Here is an 18,958-nt window from a genome sequence, read left to right on the forward strand (position 1 = left end):
CTGTTTTGCACTTTTCTCGTAAATACTCTCTCTCTCTCTCTAACGTTAGTACATTTATAACCGTTTAACAAAGTATTTAAGCAATGAAAACAAAATTAGCTTTGAATTTTACCCGAGCAAGTTTGTTCAGATCTTACGATTTGCAAAAGATGGAATTTTTCTCTAATATCATAAAATACTTTTTTAATAATGCTCAAAGCTGAGCAATATTTGATCAAACAACTACCAGGAGAGGGGGGGGGGTGGAGGCAGGGATGCATGGAGACTAAATCGTGAGAGTTTATCAAGCAAAAATAGCATAATTTGAAACGAACTCTGAAGCTGTTTGGGGAAGGAGGCGTTCTCCGATCTCTAAAGACGTTTTTTTAATTTCTTATAATTTTAAATTGGTTAATTATAATTTTGTATTTTTGGTTATGTTCGGTTAAAGTTAGCATTTTTTTCTGTTTTCTTATATTCTTGTCATTTTGTTTATTTTTATTTCATTTACTTCATGTTTTGGCATAAAAGTGAACAAATTCGACTTTTATTTTTGAGGGTTTTTCACTTCAACGTAATTTGTTTCTCAATATGACTTCAGGGAAAATAAAAATTTGCATGTGTAAATTCAAGAATATCCCAACAAAATATTCTCTTTCAAAATTTCTCAATTGCATTATAACAAAATTGATAAAGCAGGAACGAGAACGGAATGCGCTAATAGAAAAAGAGCATTTTCCTCATTCATCAAGGTCTTTTTTAGGACTGCCAAATATAATGTGTAACATCTGTGTGACCTTTCCGTCTTTTATCAATAACACTGACAGATAAAGCTAGTGATTTATTATGAGTTTATGATGGCCAGAGATGATTTGGCCAGTCATTTTATGGTAAGATGTTCGAAAGAGCTCTTTGCGTTTTAACTTTATTTTGTTAACATTAGTTTGCAAACGTGGTAGGTTGAAATGTACTAATGCAAATGAATTATTTGCAGAACGATGTTTTCCTCTGTTTTATTTACGAAACGATGCACGTGTTTGTATGTTTGTGATGTGCCCATAGGCGTGCGCTGGGCTTCAGAATTGGGGGTACCACTGTATCAAGAGGTTGAAATTACGCTTGGAATAGGCTCCCATACTTGCTCGCTTTAGGAAAATTTTCAAATCTTGTGAGTAAAAAAGCATTTTTAAATCCTATGAGGTAAGAAATTAATGAACATAAAAAGGCAAAATTTCAGCTACTTTTGTATTAACTTTCATTTCTATGTGCTAATGGGGGTACCACGGTATCCCTTGTGACCCTCGTGCGCACGCCTATGGATGTGCCCCTAAAATGCGTATACGGTTTCAAAATTTGAAATAGTTGAAATGCAATAAAAAATTTAAATTTTAAATTGAGTCACAAAATTGTTCAAAAATTGCTCTTTTTCTCTCGGACGAACTTCCGTATTTCAATAAAAAATACCTCGCAGAAAACAGAACCAGATTAAGTTTTTTCGAAGTTAATTAGAACTTTTGGAATTTGCATCGAAATAAAGTTGTGAAAGTGCAATTCAATTTTTTTCGTACTATCACAGAACCCGATTCCGCAATACTAATTGTAAAAATCCATTATTGCACAATATTTCTTTTGCGAATTTTCCTAGAAGGTAGGGCTGATGTATTAATGTTGATAAATTCAATCTTTTAACTGCCTAGGAGAAATGTGACATCATAAACACCTGGTCAATTCAGGATCATAAACTAGTAATGAAAATAAATTTAGGACATGTGGAAAACACTTGACCATTTTTCTTTCTTCCAAAATTTCTTAAGCAGTAATAACTTCATAGTGTTTTTCTAAATGCATAAATTTGCTTGATGGAAATACAGAGCCAATGCTAATGATTCTGTAAATACAAATGATTTTTAAAAAAAAAGAAAGAAAAAAAAAAGAATAAAAATAAAATAAATAAAAAAAATAAATAACAATTTAATAAATAAATAAATAAACTCAGCTAATTTCTTTAACAGTTCATAATGAAACGTGATACGTGTCAAGTTGCTAAATCATTGATAATAATTTTAATAGTATGAAAAGTTCTGTAGTTAGGGGGAACACAGGGAGGGGGGATGCCGTCCACAGAAATATCTAACTTTTATTGTAAAAATACTACAAAGATGATGTAAATTAGTTTCGAACCGCCTTTCCTTTTGGTGAGTCCATCAAAATATCTTTTTTCAACCTGGTGACTAAACTGATAGGGGGCCGCCTTGGCCCTCTGCGGCCCTGTTTTCCAACCACAGCACTAAGAATACAGTTTTAGATTTCTTAATCTAAGCCTTTTAATTGTTTCCTATTGTAAGTCGGCCTTTAGTCATTCAATTAAATTTAGTAGCCGCAATTATTCATTTTTATTACCATTCATATTTTCTTTGACTCCTGTCACACTATTAGATGTGCAAAATGCAACCAAACTTAGAAATCTCTTGCTAATTCCTACTGCTGCAGAATTTATAGGTCCAAGAAAAGTTTTTCTTTTTCTTATTTTATTAAGCGATAAGAAAATTTAATCGTTTGGAAGAATGCCCATCTTTCTCCGACTGACCTTGTAGATTTGTTTCCTGGTTAGAACGCAATTTCTTCGCGGTTAGGTAGTTCCGTAACTTGCGTGGGTTGGTGCGTTGACTTTTTCAAGAAGTGTTTCTGTTTCTTCTCATAGTTAAATAATTTACTGAAGTAGAAAAGACGCACTTTTCTTTTTCTATTAAGGACGATCATTTTATTTATGTAATGTTCATGCTCCGTAACTCAAGATTTGCTCACTTTCAATGGTAAGTTTATTTGCCTTTGATAGGAACTGCTCTGGAACAAAATTTGATTTTATGTGTTTTTATTCAGGTCATCACACATCAGTAAAAACTTTTATCTCTTCGATCTTCACGGATATCTTTTTTCACAGTTCACGATTGTGAGCACGGAAATTTGACATTTTTTCTTATCAAGTGAAATTTAATTTTCAATAAAATTATTTTTTCAATCACAGGATCTTTTTTTCTCAGTTTCAGCGAGCTCAGTTTCTTTTTTTTTTTTTTTTTTTTGGGGGGGGGGGGGGCTCTGCTCTAAATATTCATCCCAATTATTTATAGCATGGAATCATAAATGTAACACCAGTTTGGAAACTAGGAACTTGTGATGCGATGTCCAACGCGCTGTTTGTCCGCTTTTCTTCTGTTCAATAAGCAAAATGAAGAACTGTCCATAGACGTTCTCCAGAAAAGCAACTTTTCTTTAAGGTCATGAAAAGAAATCCACGAAATAAACTTCGGTGAAAGTAGTGTTTCAGCCTGTAGTGATTCTTGACGAGCTATTGAGCGCGAAAATATACAAACAAAAAACAACGACAGTTGTGCCATTAAGAGAAGGGGGGGAGGGATCAACTGGTCAACCTCTGGTCAACCACTGGTAAAGGGGTCAACTGGAACTGAAAACAGAGGACTTCAGTTTGTTGCAGGAATGAGTGAGCGAACAAATGTTTAGAATAATTAGAAAAGAGTAATCAATGAGAGGTCAATTAGAAATCTTTCCAAATTTTATGTTTTTTTTGATACTGACAGAAATTAGGTAGGATGAAATACTTTTTAAAATTCTAGAGGAAATACAGAAAAGACCTTAGTTACTTTTTAGTGAGACAAAGCGAAATAAATACTTTACGTTCTTATTTTACAATACTTCTGAGTTAAGGCTTTGTTGTTAAATGAAAATTTAACCAAGAATGATTTCAAATAATAATTTATTGCCATCACGATTTCAAAATAAGCACACAATGGATACTAGTTCAATTTATTACCGCTTTTCACGTAATTTAATGCTTTTTAAGTGACTTGGAGTGATTTAAATTCTAACCCTTTTTTGATGAAAAGTCGCATTCTGACCCATATCATGAAAAGCGATATGTTTGAAGCATACGCTTAAAAATAAAAATTGAATAATATGATTTCATTAATTAATAACAGTAGCGCTATAAAAATATACATCAATTTCGTCTAAAGTAGAGGTCTATTTTTCAAAAACAATTTGAAATTCAACTATCAATTGTTTTTTTTTTCCTTACTTAAACGTAATAAGAGCGATATTTTAAAGTTCAAATGATCTATTGCAAAATTTTCATGAATGAGCAAAATTGTCGGAATTTCCTCTAAGTTTTTTCTTTCACAGTAATGGTCAGATGAAGTCACCGTCACGATAGGCGCACTGAATCATGTGGTCGCGCCTTCGACGGAGAATAAATCCGGTCTTTTTTAAGCATCTTTATTTTATTTTGTTTAGATGCCAGCCGACCTTACTTCCCACCTTCGTGCAACCAGTTTTGACTGAAAACCTTAGAATTACGACCTGCTAGCTTCTCTGACACATTTTTCCTGTCATCCAGAGTTCGTTTACTCTTTTAAAATTAGAGCTGCAAAGTTTTCGTTCTATTCCTTTAATAAGACAACTGTCTGTTGCTTTTTTTTTTTGGTGAAAGTCATGGAAAACGTTTTAACAGGTACGTCTATTTATTCTTTCTCAAAAGCGGCAGATAGTTTGTGGTTGTAAACTTAAAAAAAAGAAAAAAAGAAAAAAAAAAAAAAGAAATGAGGAATTAATTGTTAAATAAATAAATAAATAAATTAGTAAAAAAAATTTTGAATTATAAATAAATAAAACATGTTGTAATTTATTTTTTAATTTGTTTTGATACGATATGCATTTATGTCATTTATAAATCGTGTGCTATTTTGTACAATAACAAGATGAGTTAAGTAAAAATTGAAGTAGTTACGTATGTGTGACGTAACTACTTCGGCAACTCGCAAACTCGATTGTAGAGGGTTTGTTTGTATTTTATTCCCGTTTTGAGAAACTGAAAACTGAGGTAAAAAATAGATTTTAAAAGACTTGATTTTTAAAAAATGCCTTTAATGCCCTTTATGAATATCCCTTTATTTTATATCTGTCTTTTGTTTAAGAGATGGGTTCAGATGTTTTTATTCATTCAATTTGTCATCAAAGCAGTTTAAAGATAACATTCTTTATTAATAGATGCATCATAGTATCGGTTATTTTCTGTCGAAAATTTCACAGTTTTTAGTATTATATGAAGCACATAAGAAGCAAGCAAAGGGTGTAAGAAAAGATATTACACATTTTTGTGTAGGTGCCAAATTAAAAATTTGGAGACAACTCGTGCAAATGACAGAAGAAACTCTCATTTATTTTGGGCTGGAACGCGCAGAACTTAAAATCTTCGGAGGGTGTAAATTGCCATTTTGCTGAACGGAATCCAAAATTTTGCTGAATGATAAAATACGGTACATCTAATGAAAAGAGACTGCAATATTACAATTATGTCTCCGAATTTACCGAATCATCAAATAAAAATTTCCGAATTCGGACATTTTTTGGAAGCTCGCAGTGACCTTGTCCCAAAACCAAGGGCGTCCCAATGGAAGATCACAGTGATCTCCTGTAACATCGCATAGAGACTTCCCTTCGGGTGGTTCAAAAATACTTTCTTTCAGCTAGAGTCCAGGGCACTCCCTATTTATTTTAGACTTACTAACAGTATTATGCTATAAAAGTTTTAGCTTCCTACTCAAATTTTAAGAGGATGCTCAATGACCCCTTAATTTAACATTAGCAGAAGCATAGAAAATGCCACAAATTTAGAAACATATTATTTCTTCAGCTGTTGTTTTATAAATAATTATTTTATTGCAATCTATATGTATATTACTAGCGTATATTATAATATGTAGAATTGTTTTTTTCAGTTTAATGTATTTTTTTAACCCCCTCCTCATACTTATGCAGTTGGGGGGAGGGGGGTTGAGCACCCTCTTTCAGTTGAAATAGGAAGCTAAAATTCTTCCAGTATATTGCTATTCACAAGTCTAAAAATATTGATGGGTGTCCCGTCATTTAGGAGAAACTTTTTTTTTATATGTATTTTTGAACCATCTTAACATCCGTTCTTTTGGGACAAGAGATGGTATCAGGTTGATATACAGCTCTATTCAGGAAAACTTTTCGCTGAAAACTTACATGAGGTTCGAACTCTGTACGTATTTTATTCATAACTTTAAAAAGTTATGCTCTTTGCTTCTCACTGCATCATATGTTCTATTATTGTGAGCAATGGGTTTTCCGATGGAATTCTTTAAAAATGTTTTCTCCATTTGAAGAAGTGCTAAAAAAATCAGTATGGTTGTTTTACTGAAAAAGATTCTTTTGTAGAAAAAGAATCCCTTCTTGAAGTAGAGATTCTTTTCTGATGATATTTTACTTCAAGCAAGCCAATCAAAACATTGAAACTATCACATAATTGTCCACTCAGCAACTGAACTTTTGCTGCATTCTCCTGATTTTTTAATTTAATCTTCTCTGCAGGGTCATTCCATGCAGATTCAACGGATGAGTTCGCTCGGCCTTTTTTAAATTTTTTTGAAACTCATATCCCAAAAAGATGCATATGAATGATGTTTAAAACCACTTTTATTTTTTCTCTAACCTTAACCCTTGATTTTTTAGGGGTCATCAAAAGTGATTTTCGCAGTCAAAAATGGGACTTTTAGACCTTTGCATTTTGGCCAAAATCTATTTGAATTACATTTATGGCAGTTAATTTTACGCTTTGATGTTAAAGTGCATAAGTTGATACTATACATTTTATATATATTGTTTTGTGTATTTGGTTTTTAAAAAAGATACAAGTCTTTGAAATTGAGCAATTTTGCTAGTTAATTTTCGCACTAAAACAGAAATAAAAAGTGTGAAAACTTCATTGCACTTTCTTAAATGGCCTATATAATATATTATACTGAAAAAACATATTTTAAGTATAAAAAAACTATTTTAATTTGATAACTTAGAAATATTTGGACATAAATGAGTAGTTCATACATGATTGACAGCTTAAGTAGTTAATTTATAGACTATCTACACACACAAATTTTTAATACATACAAACATACGCTCTGTACATTAACTTATGTAACTTGCCTAAACACGTGCAAAAGCATTATCTACATAGTTGAAAGGAAAAAAAGGTGAGTTTTTCATTTCTTGCTTCAGTGTAGTTTTAAGAAAATGAACTCACACAGTAGTACTATAGTTCTGGTGGTGACACAGCATGTGGCGTACTGAAATACTTTACTCAAATACACAACAAAAATAGAAAGAACTTTCTTAATTTATGTAATCACGAAACGGATGTCAACTTGAGAGCTGAATGGCATTTCTATGCAATATCACATGGTAGTGAACATTGTAACAGAATCAGAAGAACCGTAAAAAGAATTGATACTACTAAGACTAGCTTGCAAAGAACTACTAGAAGTCACATTTTAATTCCTACAGAAATGTATACCTTCTGCATTTTTGCTACTAACCATTGCATGTATCCTTGTGAGCATTCAGTATATTAAACTAGCTGAAAAAATGCTGCAAGAAAGGTTTGACTCTGCAAATAAAATTCCCAATACAACATTTAATCACTGCTTTATGCCACCGTATTTAAATATTATCACTGTAAAATTATTGTCCCCTAGCAATAGGTATGAAGAATAGTGTGTTACTAAAAAGACTATCAAAGGAAAATGCCCATTATTGTCAAAAAAGTTATTACATAGCTTGTGTTGATCACTAAATTTAGAACCCCTGTCATTGTCTTGCTCCTAGTACATTTTCAAAGTATCAAATTATGAATGTGCCTTGGTAAAGCATTTTAAAACGCCATATACTTAAGTCACCATTACAATTATAGGACTACTAAGTGAGTTCATTTTTTCTAAACTACACTCAAACAAGTTTGCATATGTTTAAGGCAATTTAGATATGTTAATGCACAGAGCATATAATTGTGTGTATTGAAAATTTGTGTGTGTAGATAGTCTATAAATTAACTACTTAAGCTGTCAATCAAGTATGAACTACTCATTCATGTCCAAATATTTCTAAGTTATCAAATTAAAACAGTTTTTTTTATACTTAAAATATGTTTTTTTTCAGTATAATATATTATATAGGCCATTTAAGAAAGTGCAATGAAGTTTTCACACTTTTTATTGCTGTTTTAGTGCGTAAATTAACTATCGAAATTGCTCAATTTCAAAGACCTGTAATTTTTTTAACAAACCAAATACACCAAACAATATATATAAAATGTATAGTACTTGAATGGAATATTCAATTGGCCAAGAAATTTCATTTTTACTTCCATCCCCTTTTGGTTTACAGGGGTCTAAAAATGTCATTTTTCTCAATTTTCTGATCTTTGAGGGGCTGTAATTTGTAAAGGGTAAACAAACACACAACTACAGCTATATTTTCTCATTAGTGTGACTCCAGTGATTAGTTTTTGCCATATTTCATTTTGTGTTTTCTTCCCCTAAGCGAGTTATGACCCTTTGAAATGAGCAAAAATTTTACATTTGACCTTGAACTTTAACCTGTTGCCATTATTTTAATTATTAAGTTACACCTACGTAACTCAGCATGTGAGACTATCAACTTATGCACTTTAACATCAAAGCGTAAAATTAACTGCCATAAATGTAATTCAAATAGATTTTGGCCAAAATGAAAAGGTCTAAAAGTCCTATTTTTGACTGCAAAAATCACTTTTGATGACCCCTAAAAAATCAAGGGTTAAGGTTAGAGAAAAAATAAAAGTGGTTTTAAACATCATTCATATGCATCATTTTGGGATATGAGTTTCAAAAAAATTAAAAGTGGTCGAGCGAACTCATCCGTTGAATCTGTATGGAATGACACTGCAACTGATGTAACTTAAATACTTGAAAAGTTTTATTCAGTCACCTCAATTTATTATTAGTCACTAACCACTTTAAGATCGTTATGGAACTTATAAGTGTCGTTAGTGCAAAATTTGTTTCATAGATTAACGAGTACAAATAATTTAAATTATATTTTTATCATGTTCTGAGACAATATCAGCAAAAAAAAAAAAAATGTTATTGTTTTTCGTTTACTGTAATTTTTGTTTATTAAAAACATCGCAAAATTCCCATTTTACGATAAAGCTTATGGTCATCAAACTAAAATGTCAGGAACTGAGTTTCAAAAGCAGCGAAAAGAGAGGAAAAACGTTGGATCGTCTTTGAGTACGGTATTTCTGCATTTTTGTTTTACCTTTTTTACGCGAGCGTTGAACTGTTGCTACTATTGTCTCTTTAAATGTAGTTTTTCTGCTATACTGATATTACAACGGTAGAAATCTGTTCACGGGAATGTCACTGATTTTCATTACTATAGTTGCAAGTGCAGATTATTTATTCTAAGCAAGCATGTCTAATTCCTTCAGTGTTAGGAAGATTCCAACATAGGAAGAAAGTTCTTTTGAAAAATTAAGCATTTAAAAATTTTGTGACTATACAATGCAAATGCATACCGATATTTTGCTCTCAAAAGCTCTTAAACCACAAACTGTACAATCGATTAATAAATATGCAGTTCAATTCTCTGCATTTGACAAGCAAGGTAATAACTCTTTTGAAACATTGAAAAATGTTCCTTTTTGTTTTGGGCGCAGCTTATCATTTAGATTTTAGTTTACATAGAATATATGGATTATATTAAATGAAATCGTATAGAAGGAATGAAGAGTTTGTTTTTCTTTTTGTAATTCCAAATAACAAATACTGATTAATCATCAGAACTTCAAGCGAATCTTTAAAATTTGGTTCATCTTGTTATAATATCAATGAGGAACAGTTTTTATATAACTTTTCTCTTTTTGTTAATGTTTACTAATATCTATTTTTTAAAATTTGTTTTTCAGCCATTTGGCCTTGAACAGAGCTCGCGACATGAAGAAATAAAAAATATGAGCGATTCTCTATTTGCCGAGGCAGATGCTAGTGAAGTTCTTGCTGCTGCTTTGAAGCAAATGGATGAAATTATTAATGGTAACATACTTACATTAACCCACTATCCATTAACTGAAGAAAATATACTCACTGCTAAAAGTTAGCACCGAACGAAAAATGTTTTAATTTTCGAAAGCCAATCTGAATATGGCAACACAGGTGCTCCGAAAAGGATCTGTTCTCAAGCTCTTATTTCAAAAAAGATAAACAAAGGGGGCAAAAAAAAAAGGAAAAAAAAAGAGACTTTGCTAGTTGTTAAAGAACTGCTACAAAAGTTAGTTGTTAGATTTATTTACGATTTACTTACAATGATGTTTAAATGTAAAGATAATTAATAATTGTAATTATACAAACGTGAACATTCGTCTTAGAAAAATCACTGAAAATTATAAAAAGGTATCAAAAGCTTAAATAAAAAAATTCGTACCAATTGGTTTACTTTTCAACGCTTAAAAGGGGAAAAAATATCCGAGGACCGATAAAAAAAACTTCCGCAGACTACTATAACTGTTTTTGAAATTTCGACTTTACAACCTTAAAATCTTTTTTATGTTTTAAATCTTTGAGGAAAATATATTCTCTCATTGTCCAAATTCTAATTTTCAGGTTCAAATGAAACGAATAGTGAGAAGCTACTGGAATGTTTAGGTGAACGCCAGATTTCAGCTCCCCAAATGGATATACATTCTTTGACTACAAACCTCAAACTAGCCGTAGAACAAAATGGTATTTTTGATGGCAACGGAAATGATACCAAGTGCTTAAATCTGGATAAAAGCACTGTTGTGTTTCTCTTACAATGGTTGCGAAATGAACTGACGAACCGCGAATCTCAGGTAAGCCAGTGCTTTTAAAACCTTTCTGAATATTGTTAATGCACTGCGATGCACTGCATCAACAACATTATTGTACTAAATTGTTCAATCAGTTCACATTTTTGATTTTACGGGCAACATGGCAATAATACAAGGCATGAAATTGGGGGATACGTATGTTTCAATTGGAATTTTAATAGAAATGAAGGGGCTTTTTTATTTTTAAACCAGCTTAATGCAAATTACTTTTACCTTTAAATAATTAGACAATGCTGCTAATTAAAAAAAAGAAGACAAAAATGAAGTCGTACACCAAATGTTATTTAAATGAAAATAAATTCCTTTCGAAAATTAAGTGGACAGAGCTTGAAATGTTTCTGTTTCTTCTGTAATTTTTTTGAAAATGGTTTTAGCTGATTTTGGTACTAAACGCATCATTTAATTTAGAACATGTTTTTTAATTCCATCTTGTCTCTTTGAAAATATATAGGTCTTTTTACTTAATATATATATATATTCCTTTTCATAACAGTTTTATTTTACGTACTATTACAATTACGCACAGTTTTTGCTGAATTTACTTTTTGGTGATTGCTTTATCCTGTACGGTATGAATTTTAAAATATTAAAATTTACCCACCGTCACATATGTCACCCAATATGACGGTACTTCCTAATATTGGGTACCAACGAAAACCTATGGCTTAGTGGTAGCGCTTCCAAGCCGCAGACCCGGGTTCTATTTCCAGGTTGGGCACGAGTCTTTCCACCCTTCATTGGGGCAACAAAATGAGAACAATCATGAGAGCTTGGGGTTTAAACTCTGTGGGATCCGCGTTCGGCTGACCATCTAACCGAGCACCCCAGAGCCCTCGGTCACCTTTCACTGAGATGGGCCTTGGCCTCATGGGCTGTTGCGCCCCTGAGTTTGAGTTTCCTAATTTGGGGCACTTATGGGTTTTTTTTTATACATGCATCCAACATCTGGGGATAATGTCGCAACCAGTTGTCTATGTTTCTATGAATCTTTGTTTTGAGACCAGAAACAGTGGACTGAATGTTTAGTTCTAGAGATTATAAGTGTTTGCTAATTCCGTAGTTCTGAAAATTTTTACAGTGCTACTTTGAGCTTTTTGCTGAATTTTCCTTTTTAACCATAGAAAAGGATTAAAGATAACCATATTCTCCACCGAAATTGTTTTCTGGGTCAGTCTACAATATATTGCAAAAATGTTCTTGTACTAAATCATCATAAAAATAAAGTTCATGAAAAAAAATCATTTTTTTTTCCTTTTTAGAAAAATACGTGATTGTTTTGTTTTCACAAATTTCAAAACTAACAGAAAAAAATCTTCACACACACATGGAAAAACCTTTTCTTTCCGACCGCAATGTTTTTTTTTTTTTTTTCTGACGAAAATAAAAGCTGTTGGTAAATTCGAGTTAGGATCTCAATGGTCGGGATCCAGCCAGCTCGTTGGCCATATATTAATTTCGAGTTTCCTACTTAAGTGAAACTCGCATCCGCATGGCACTTTTCTTCTCTTCGTGATGATGACGTCACTCCTTTACCACAAAGATGGTAATGACGCTCCTTGAAGATGATTGTGTGAAGGGATGGAATAAGATTCCCTTTGTCTTGGTCGGTACAAAAGGCTATTTTATTTGCTCAGAAGACATGCTGTTGTTTCTTTTTGTCTTGGGCATTTAGCGCACAAGATTCTTAAATTATTATCAAGATTAGAAACATAATAATTTAATGTTAATAGCAGTGCTATAGTCAGTCATAAAAGTTGCAGGAGGTATACTGAACATAAATAAGAAAATAAGAGGGTATGCTAAAGTTGATGAGTAACTTAGATTAAAATTCACAAAATATATTCTATTTTTTATTTTCCTGAAAGTACATCCCACACTGCTGAACTAGGTGCATATTTGCTTATATAATATGATTAACTTATAATTCAAAGCGGAAATTTAATGATGAGCATTAAATTTAAAAAGAAGGCATAAATTTGAATGAAATACAAAGTACCAAGCCCATTAAAAAGCCCATGGTATACGCTAATTTTCGAAACAAGCCAAAAGTTAAACGCCGTATTCTCACCAATACAGCACTAATTAACAGCTGCTCCAGTTAAAAATTCCTTTAACCGTGCCAATTTATTCAAAGTTGTTCTCATTATCTTGGAAACTAAAACCATTAAGCAATAAAAGATATTGAAATGAAATGAAATTATTTTTGAGTAACTCTTAACAGATAATTTATTGAGCAATCACGATTGCTTATTGCTTTCATTTGACTGTTTTTTGGCATCCTATCATTTTATTTTCCCACCACCACCCTCCGCACCATCACCGTCGACCGGCTGCTCACGATGCTGCTCCTATAGCGAAAGCCGTCTCCAGGTTGCATCCATGTCCTACACACACGCGCATACATACACACATGCACATACACACAAATACACATACACACACAAACACATACACACACATGCACCTACACACATACACATACACACACGCATATATACAGACACCTACACACACATACACACAACTACCCACACACTTATGCCAGCGCACAGACATAAACACACATGCCTACACACCACTGTGTGCAAATGGTGCAAAGCGAGGACCCTACTTTTTCACCGTCACACCGAGGACCTACTGAAGGCGTTGTGTCAGAAGAACACTTATTAGATTTTTGTGCTTAAAATCATTTGATTAGTGCGTAACAACCTCGATTTTTTAATTTTTTAAAAAATTTCAAACATGTTTTTTTTCAATGTAACCGAGGACCTCATACACAAATGTGTGCGGATGGTGCAAAGCGAGGACCCTATGTTTTCGCACGTCATACCGACTGAAGGCGTTGTGTTAGAAGAACAATTTTTACATTTTTGTACTTAAAATAATTTAATTAGTGCGTAAGAACCTAAATTTTTTAATTTTAAAAAAATTTTCAAACATGTTTTTTTTTTAATGTAAACGAGGACCTCATACACAAATGTGCGTTTGTACCTGAAGAGCGAGGACTTTGCTCTCCTTTCATTATTCTCTTGGGATTTCTTGTGTTACTCAACTAATAAACTCTAACAAATAGTAGAATTCCAGTTATCCGAACTCCGATTATCCGAATCACTTTCGGAAATTTTGGAAAAAATTAAAAAACAAGACGGAAACGTACAGCGATTCGCAAAATAATGAATCTGTCTGCGCACTTTATTGCTGTATTTTAAGCGCACCACGAATATTTTTGAGATGATAAGCCACTGCCTCAGAGTGCAGTTCTTTATTGACTTCTAAAGTACAGCACTTATTAAGAACGTTTAATATATAAAAGTGATGGCTTTTTATTTAATTGAACGCTCATGTTTTTTTAATTAGGAGGACCTACTGAAGGCGTTGTGTCAGAAGAACATCGTTTTGATTTTTATGCTTAAAATCATTTGATTAGTGCGTAAGAACCTCGATTTTTTAATTTTTTTAGAAATTCCAAGCATGTTTTTTTTTCAATGTAAACGAGGACCTCATACACAAATGTGCGTTTGTACCTGAGAACGAGGACCTCATACACAAATGTGCGTTTGTACCTGAGAACGAGGACCTCATACACAAATGTGCGTTTGTACCTGAGAAAGAGGACCTCATACACAAATGTGCGTTTGTACCTGAGAACGAGGACCTCATACACAAATGTGCGTTTGTACCTGAGAACGAGGACCTCATACACAAATGTGCGTTTCTACCTGAGAACGAGGACCTCATACACAAATGTGCGTTTCTACCTGAGAACGAGGACCTCATACACAAATTTGCGTTTGTACATGAGAACGAGGACCTCATACACAAATGTGCGTTTGTTCCTAAGAACGAGGACCTCATACACAAATGTGCGTTTGTACCTGAGAACGAGGACTTCGTTCTCCTTTCATTATTCTCTCGGGTTTTCTTGTGTTACTCAGCTAATAAACTCTAACAAGTAGTAGAATTCCAATTATCCGAACTCCGATTATCCGAATCACTTTCGGAAATTCGAAAAAAAATTTTAAAAATAAAACGGAACCGTACAGCGATTCGCAAAATAATGAATCTGTCTGCGCGCTTTATTGCTGTATTTTAAGCGCACCACGAATGTTTTTGAGATAAGCCACTGCCTCAGAGTGCAGTTCTTTATTGACTTTTAATATACAGCACTTATAAAGAACGTTTAATATATAAAAGTGATGGCTTTTTATTTATTTAATTAAACGCTCATTTTTTTTAATTACGAGGACCTACTGAAGACGTTATGTCAGAAGAACATCGTTTTGATTTTTATGCTTAAAATCATTTAATTAGTGCGTAAGAACTTCAATTTTTCAAAAAATTTCAAACTTTTTTTTTTCAATGTAAACGAGGTCCTCATACACAAATGTGCGCTTTTACCGCAGAACGAGGACTTAATCCATCCGTTATTCTCTCCAAATTTCTTGTAAAACTCAGCAAATGAACTCTAACAAATAAATGTTTAGCCATTTTAATTCTTGTCCCATAAAAGTTGACCAAAAAAAAAAAAAAAAAAAAGAAAGAAAAAAAAATTGAATACAAGTATCGTTCTTATTGGTATTTAAAAGTTTCATTTTTAAAGCAATAAAAAAATATAAGTAAAATTTTATTGAATTTTTCTTAGTGCGTTAGTAGAAGTTTAAGTTTAGTAGAAAAATCGACACATGTTGTAACTTTAGTATTCTTAGCATTGAGTACTAAACATTGGGTGTCCTGCGGCTTCCAAATCAAGGCGTATTTTTGGTTCTATGGAACGTATTTCCAAAACGACATAGCTGGGAACAGTCGTTTTATTAGAGCAAATGAAGTGGGAATTCAAGAACAAATTTTGGGAAAAAATACATAAAATATTAGATAATAAAGGATTAAAATTTTGCAAATTAAAATTTTAACTCGCTTATTATTCCTGGCAGCAATATATGATGGTTATTTTTAGAGATGCACCGAATGCCATATTTTCCCGAATTCCGGATACCAAATATTCGGTTAAAATTCAAACCGAATATTCAGCAGAATACTTGCTTAAAATTTTTTACTGCAAGATTTTAATTTTACACTAATTTAAAATAGATTTTTTTTTTCGGAAAAGTAAATACATTTGCATTTAACAACATAAACTTATCTATATTAAGTATGATTCTTAATTTAAAATAAATCATTCCAAAAGAAAAAACAAATATAGCGAAAGGCTAACGTGGTATATGTTTATCTGAAACTCTGCAAAAATGTATAGTTAATTTCTTTCCTATATATGACTCGATAACTGATAAGTACGATAACATTTTGTGTAATAAATAAAGAATCTGGTGTTTCTTCCATAGAAAAAGAAACCCGAGTTGCTTAACATACCATTACAAATTACGACTTATTCATGTGAGTTTCTAAAATGTTAATCTGATTGTTGAATGAAATTTAAAACTGCCACGCATTTTACATTTTTTCCCTTTATTGCAAAGGATTATCAAACTTTGATTACAGCGATTAATTTTAATTAGGTTGTTTTTAAACAATATTTACTCTATCATTTGATGTAAAACTTCAGAAATTAAATTACTGCTAAATTTAATATGAGGTGATTTTCCATTTTTTAACTACGTATTTTACATGAAAAATTAGCAGTTAATGTTAGGTAACAATAAATGGACTTTATATATTTAATATTACTTAAGATAATGATTTTTTTTTTCTGGTTACTGTGTCATATTTAAATGAGTGACGGCTAACGTGCTCTCATAAGATTTAAGAAAAATTGAAAAGCAAAACTATTTAGATCAACAACCGAGTATTTTCTCTTACATTAAAATTACTTCGAATCTGATAAAATTAGAAAGTAACAATTTGAACAAATTTTATACTCTGGTACAATGTTTTAAGTTTTATTCAATGCATAAAAAATGTGTTGGTTCTCTAATTATGGATCATTTAAACTTGTTTACTATTCCACTGCAGAATATTGAAATATTTGGCCACGCCGAACATTCGATTTTTTTCAGTGGCGGATCTAGAACTCAAGCAAGGGGGGTGGGGGGCTAACCTCGGTCCAAGTAAGGAGTCACCGTTTTAAAGGGTCGTTTTCGTCGTTTTTGCGGATACTCTCAATATTGGTGGGGGGGGGGGTAGAGAGAGACACACACCCTTACGTTTTCGTCGTTTTTGCGGATACTCTCAATATTGGTGGGGGGGGGGGGAGAGAGAGACACACACCCTTATTTAAACAATATGAAATTTTTTTCTACAATGGATAACTCTCCCGAAAAAGTTAGGACTTTAAATACGGTTTTTTACTTGAAATAAACTTATATAGTATACTGAAGAATATGAATAATTTCGCGAACATATTAAAGGTCTGAAAACTCTGTATGCACCTCAGTTGGATATAAAGCTACAAATTACCGCCCCATGGCTAGAACTAAGACGAAATTGCAAGCAAACACCGAAAATGTCAGTTACAGCATACAGAGATAGCAACTACTTCTAGCTTTATGCTCATGAGTCTGGATACTAGCCAAAACCATGCTCAGGCAAAAACTTCTTGTAAAGCTGAGTAAATTATCACATTGGTAGATAAAAATGCATTCGCAGAACAGAAAGAGGCGTGAAAACATGGTATGGCCAGGCTCCCTATCGAAAAAACGTAGATAAAAGCTAGAGTATAAACATTATACCCCACTTATTGCTAGAGAAAGGTAGTAAAAAGAAGTGGATGCGTGAAGGGGGTCAGGACTCTCCCGTAGAAATTTGAAAAATTGATGTCAAAAATGTAATTTTTGAAAAGTTTTGGAGATTTGGTGGTACAGGTAGGTGAGATTGGGTTGAGGTTCCTTCCCGAGTATTTTCCCTTACTATAGTCAATTTCAAGCTTTCTTTAACGATTTTAGGGAATCGAATGCTCTTTCCAGAAATTTGAAGAAAAAGAAATTTAAAAACGCAATTTTATGCTATCTGTGATGGTCCAGGGCAGGCCCCAGTGGCGGATCCACAGGGGGGCGATTGGGGCGATCGCCCCCCCCCCCAACAGACTTCGTGGGTTTTTTTTTTTTTTTTTTTACTATTAGGTTGCATACCAAAATAAATCGTTTTTGTTTGAACACTTTCTGAAGAATAATCTAATTTTTTTTCAAATTCAAAATTTGTACATTAAATTTTTTTCATTTATGCTCAAAATTTAAATGATAAATATTAAAAATTGAAAGCGTATTTCCTTCTCAGCGTTTGTTTCATATCGTTCGAAGGTGTAATCATTCCTGCATATTTATAACTGGTGCCATACATAAGTTTTATTTTTGCTCCAGGGGGGGGGGGGGGTATTACATATTCCCTTAATTTGCGGTTTTTTAGTTGATTGATATGAAAATACGGGTTTTTTTTCTCCTTTATCTATTTGATAAATTTAATTATTTTATATATAAATGTGAGTTGATGAAGTCAGTAGCATTGCTACGGTGGCGCGGATGGGTTTGCCCCAGGTAGCACCCGAAATTGATCTTCAACTTTTTTTGAAAAATTTAAATGCTTCAATTCTAAAAAAAATTCTCCAACATTTCAATTTATATTAAAAATTATTTTGCAGGGCGGGGCTAAGCCGGGTGACACCCCCTAGAGTGTGACACTAAAATGAATGAGAGAAATTTCGATGTTTCAATTCTGAATTTTATTTCCAACATGAAAAAAAAATATTTTTTTTCTATCAAACATATTGGTCTCAATAGAAGGGCATTTGAGGCGGCTGGTACTCATATGGAGTGGGGCGGGGGGGGGGGCGGAGACACCCAAAACGCATGTAAGAGTTCCGGAAAAATGTAAATATCAACAGAAATTCGCATATGTTTTATAATCTCTCAAATGCATTGGTATCAATACGAGGGAAACGTTTATTTCGGATGATATCCCTCTCGGGGGGGGGGGACACAATTTCGTTTTGTTTATGAATATTGTATGAACTTCGTTTCTTTCATCGAACATTGAATAAGGTTTTTTTTCGCCTTCGGTTGATGGGGCGGGGTGTTGGGGTGATAGCCCAGATTACCACCCCGGTTGACATCCAAGTTTGCTATGCCACTGATTAAGTGTAATTTAACAATGCTGTAACAGAATATGGTTTTTTAACAGATCAATTTTTTTATAATTGTTAAAAGATCTTTTCTGTCTCTTGTATTTCGCATTTCCTAGTAAAATCTTATTCAAACAAAAGTAAACTAC

At 32.8% G+C, this 18,958-nt stretch overlaps 1 protein-coding gene across 2 annotated transcripts in view; it reads left to right on the forward strand.

Annotated features, from left to right (window-relative positions):
* Positions 1-2,655: 2,655 nt before the first annotated feature.
* LOC129222784 (liprin-beta-1-like) overlaps positions 2,656-18,958 on the forward strand; it is a 102,720-nt gene continuing 86,417 nt past the window's right edge. Inside the window, exons 1-3 of one of the 2 annotated variants that reach the window (XM_054857326.1) lie at positions 2,656-2,792; positions 9,800-9,926; positions 10,494-10,723. In XM_054857326.1, the coding sequence (XP_054713301.1) occupies positions 2,790-2,792; positions 9,800-9,926; positions 10,494-10,723 (360 nt within the window). In that variant the 5' untranslated portion in view covers positions 2,656-2,789. The remainder of the gene's footprint in view (positions 2,793-9,799; positions 9,927-10,493; positions 10,724-18,958) is intronic. The other variant, XM_054857327.1, reaches the window with a different exon arrangement.

Source organism: Uloborus diversus, chromosome 5 (genome assembly GCF_026930045.1).
Source record: "Uloborus diversus isolate 005 chromosome 5, Udiv.v.3.1, whole genome shotgun sequence".
Classification (NCBI taxonomy): domain Eukaryota; kingdom Metazoa; phylum Arthropoda; class Arachnida; order Araneae; family Uloboridae; genus Uloborus; species Uloborus diversus.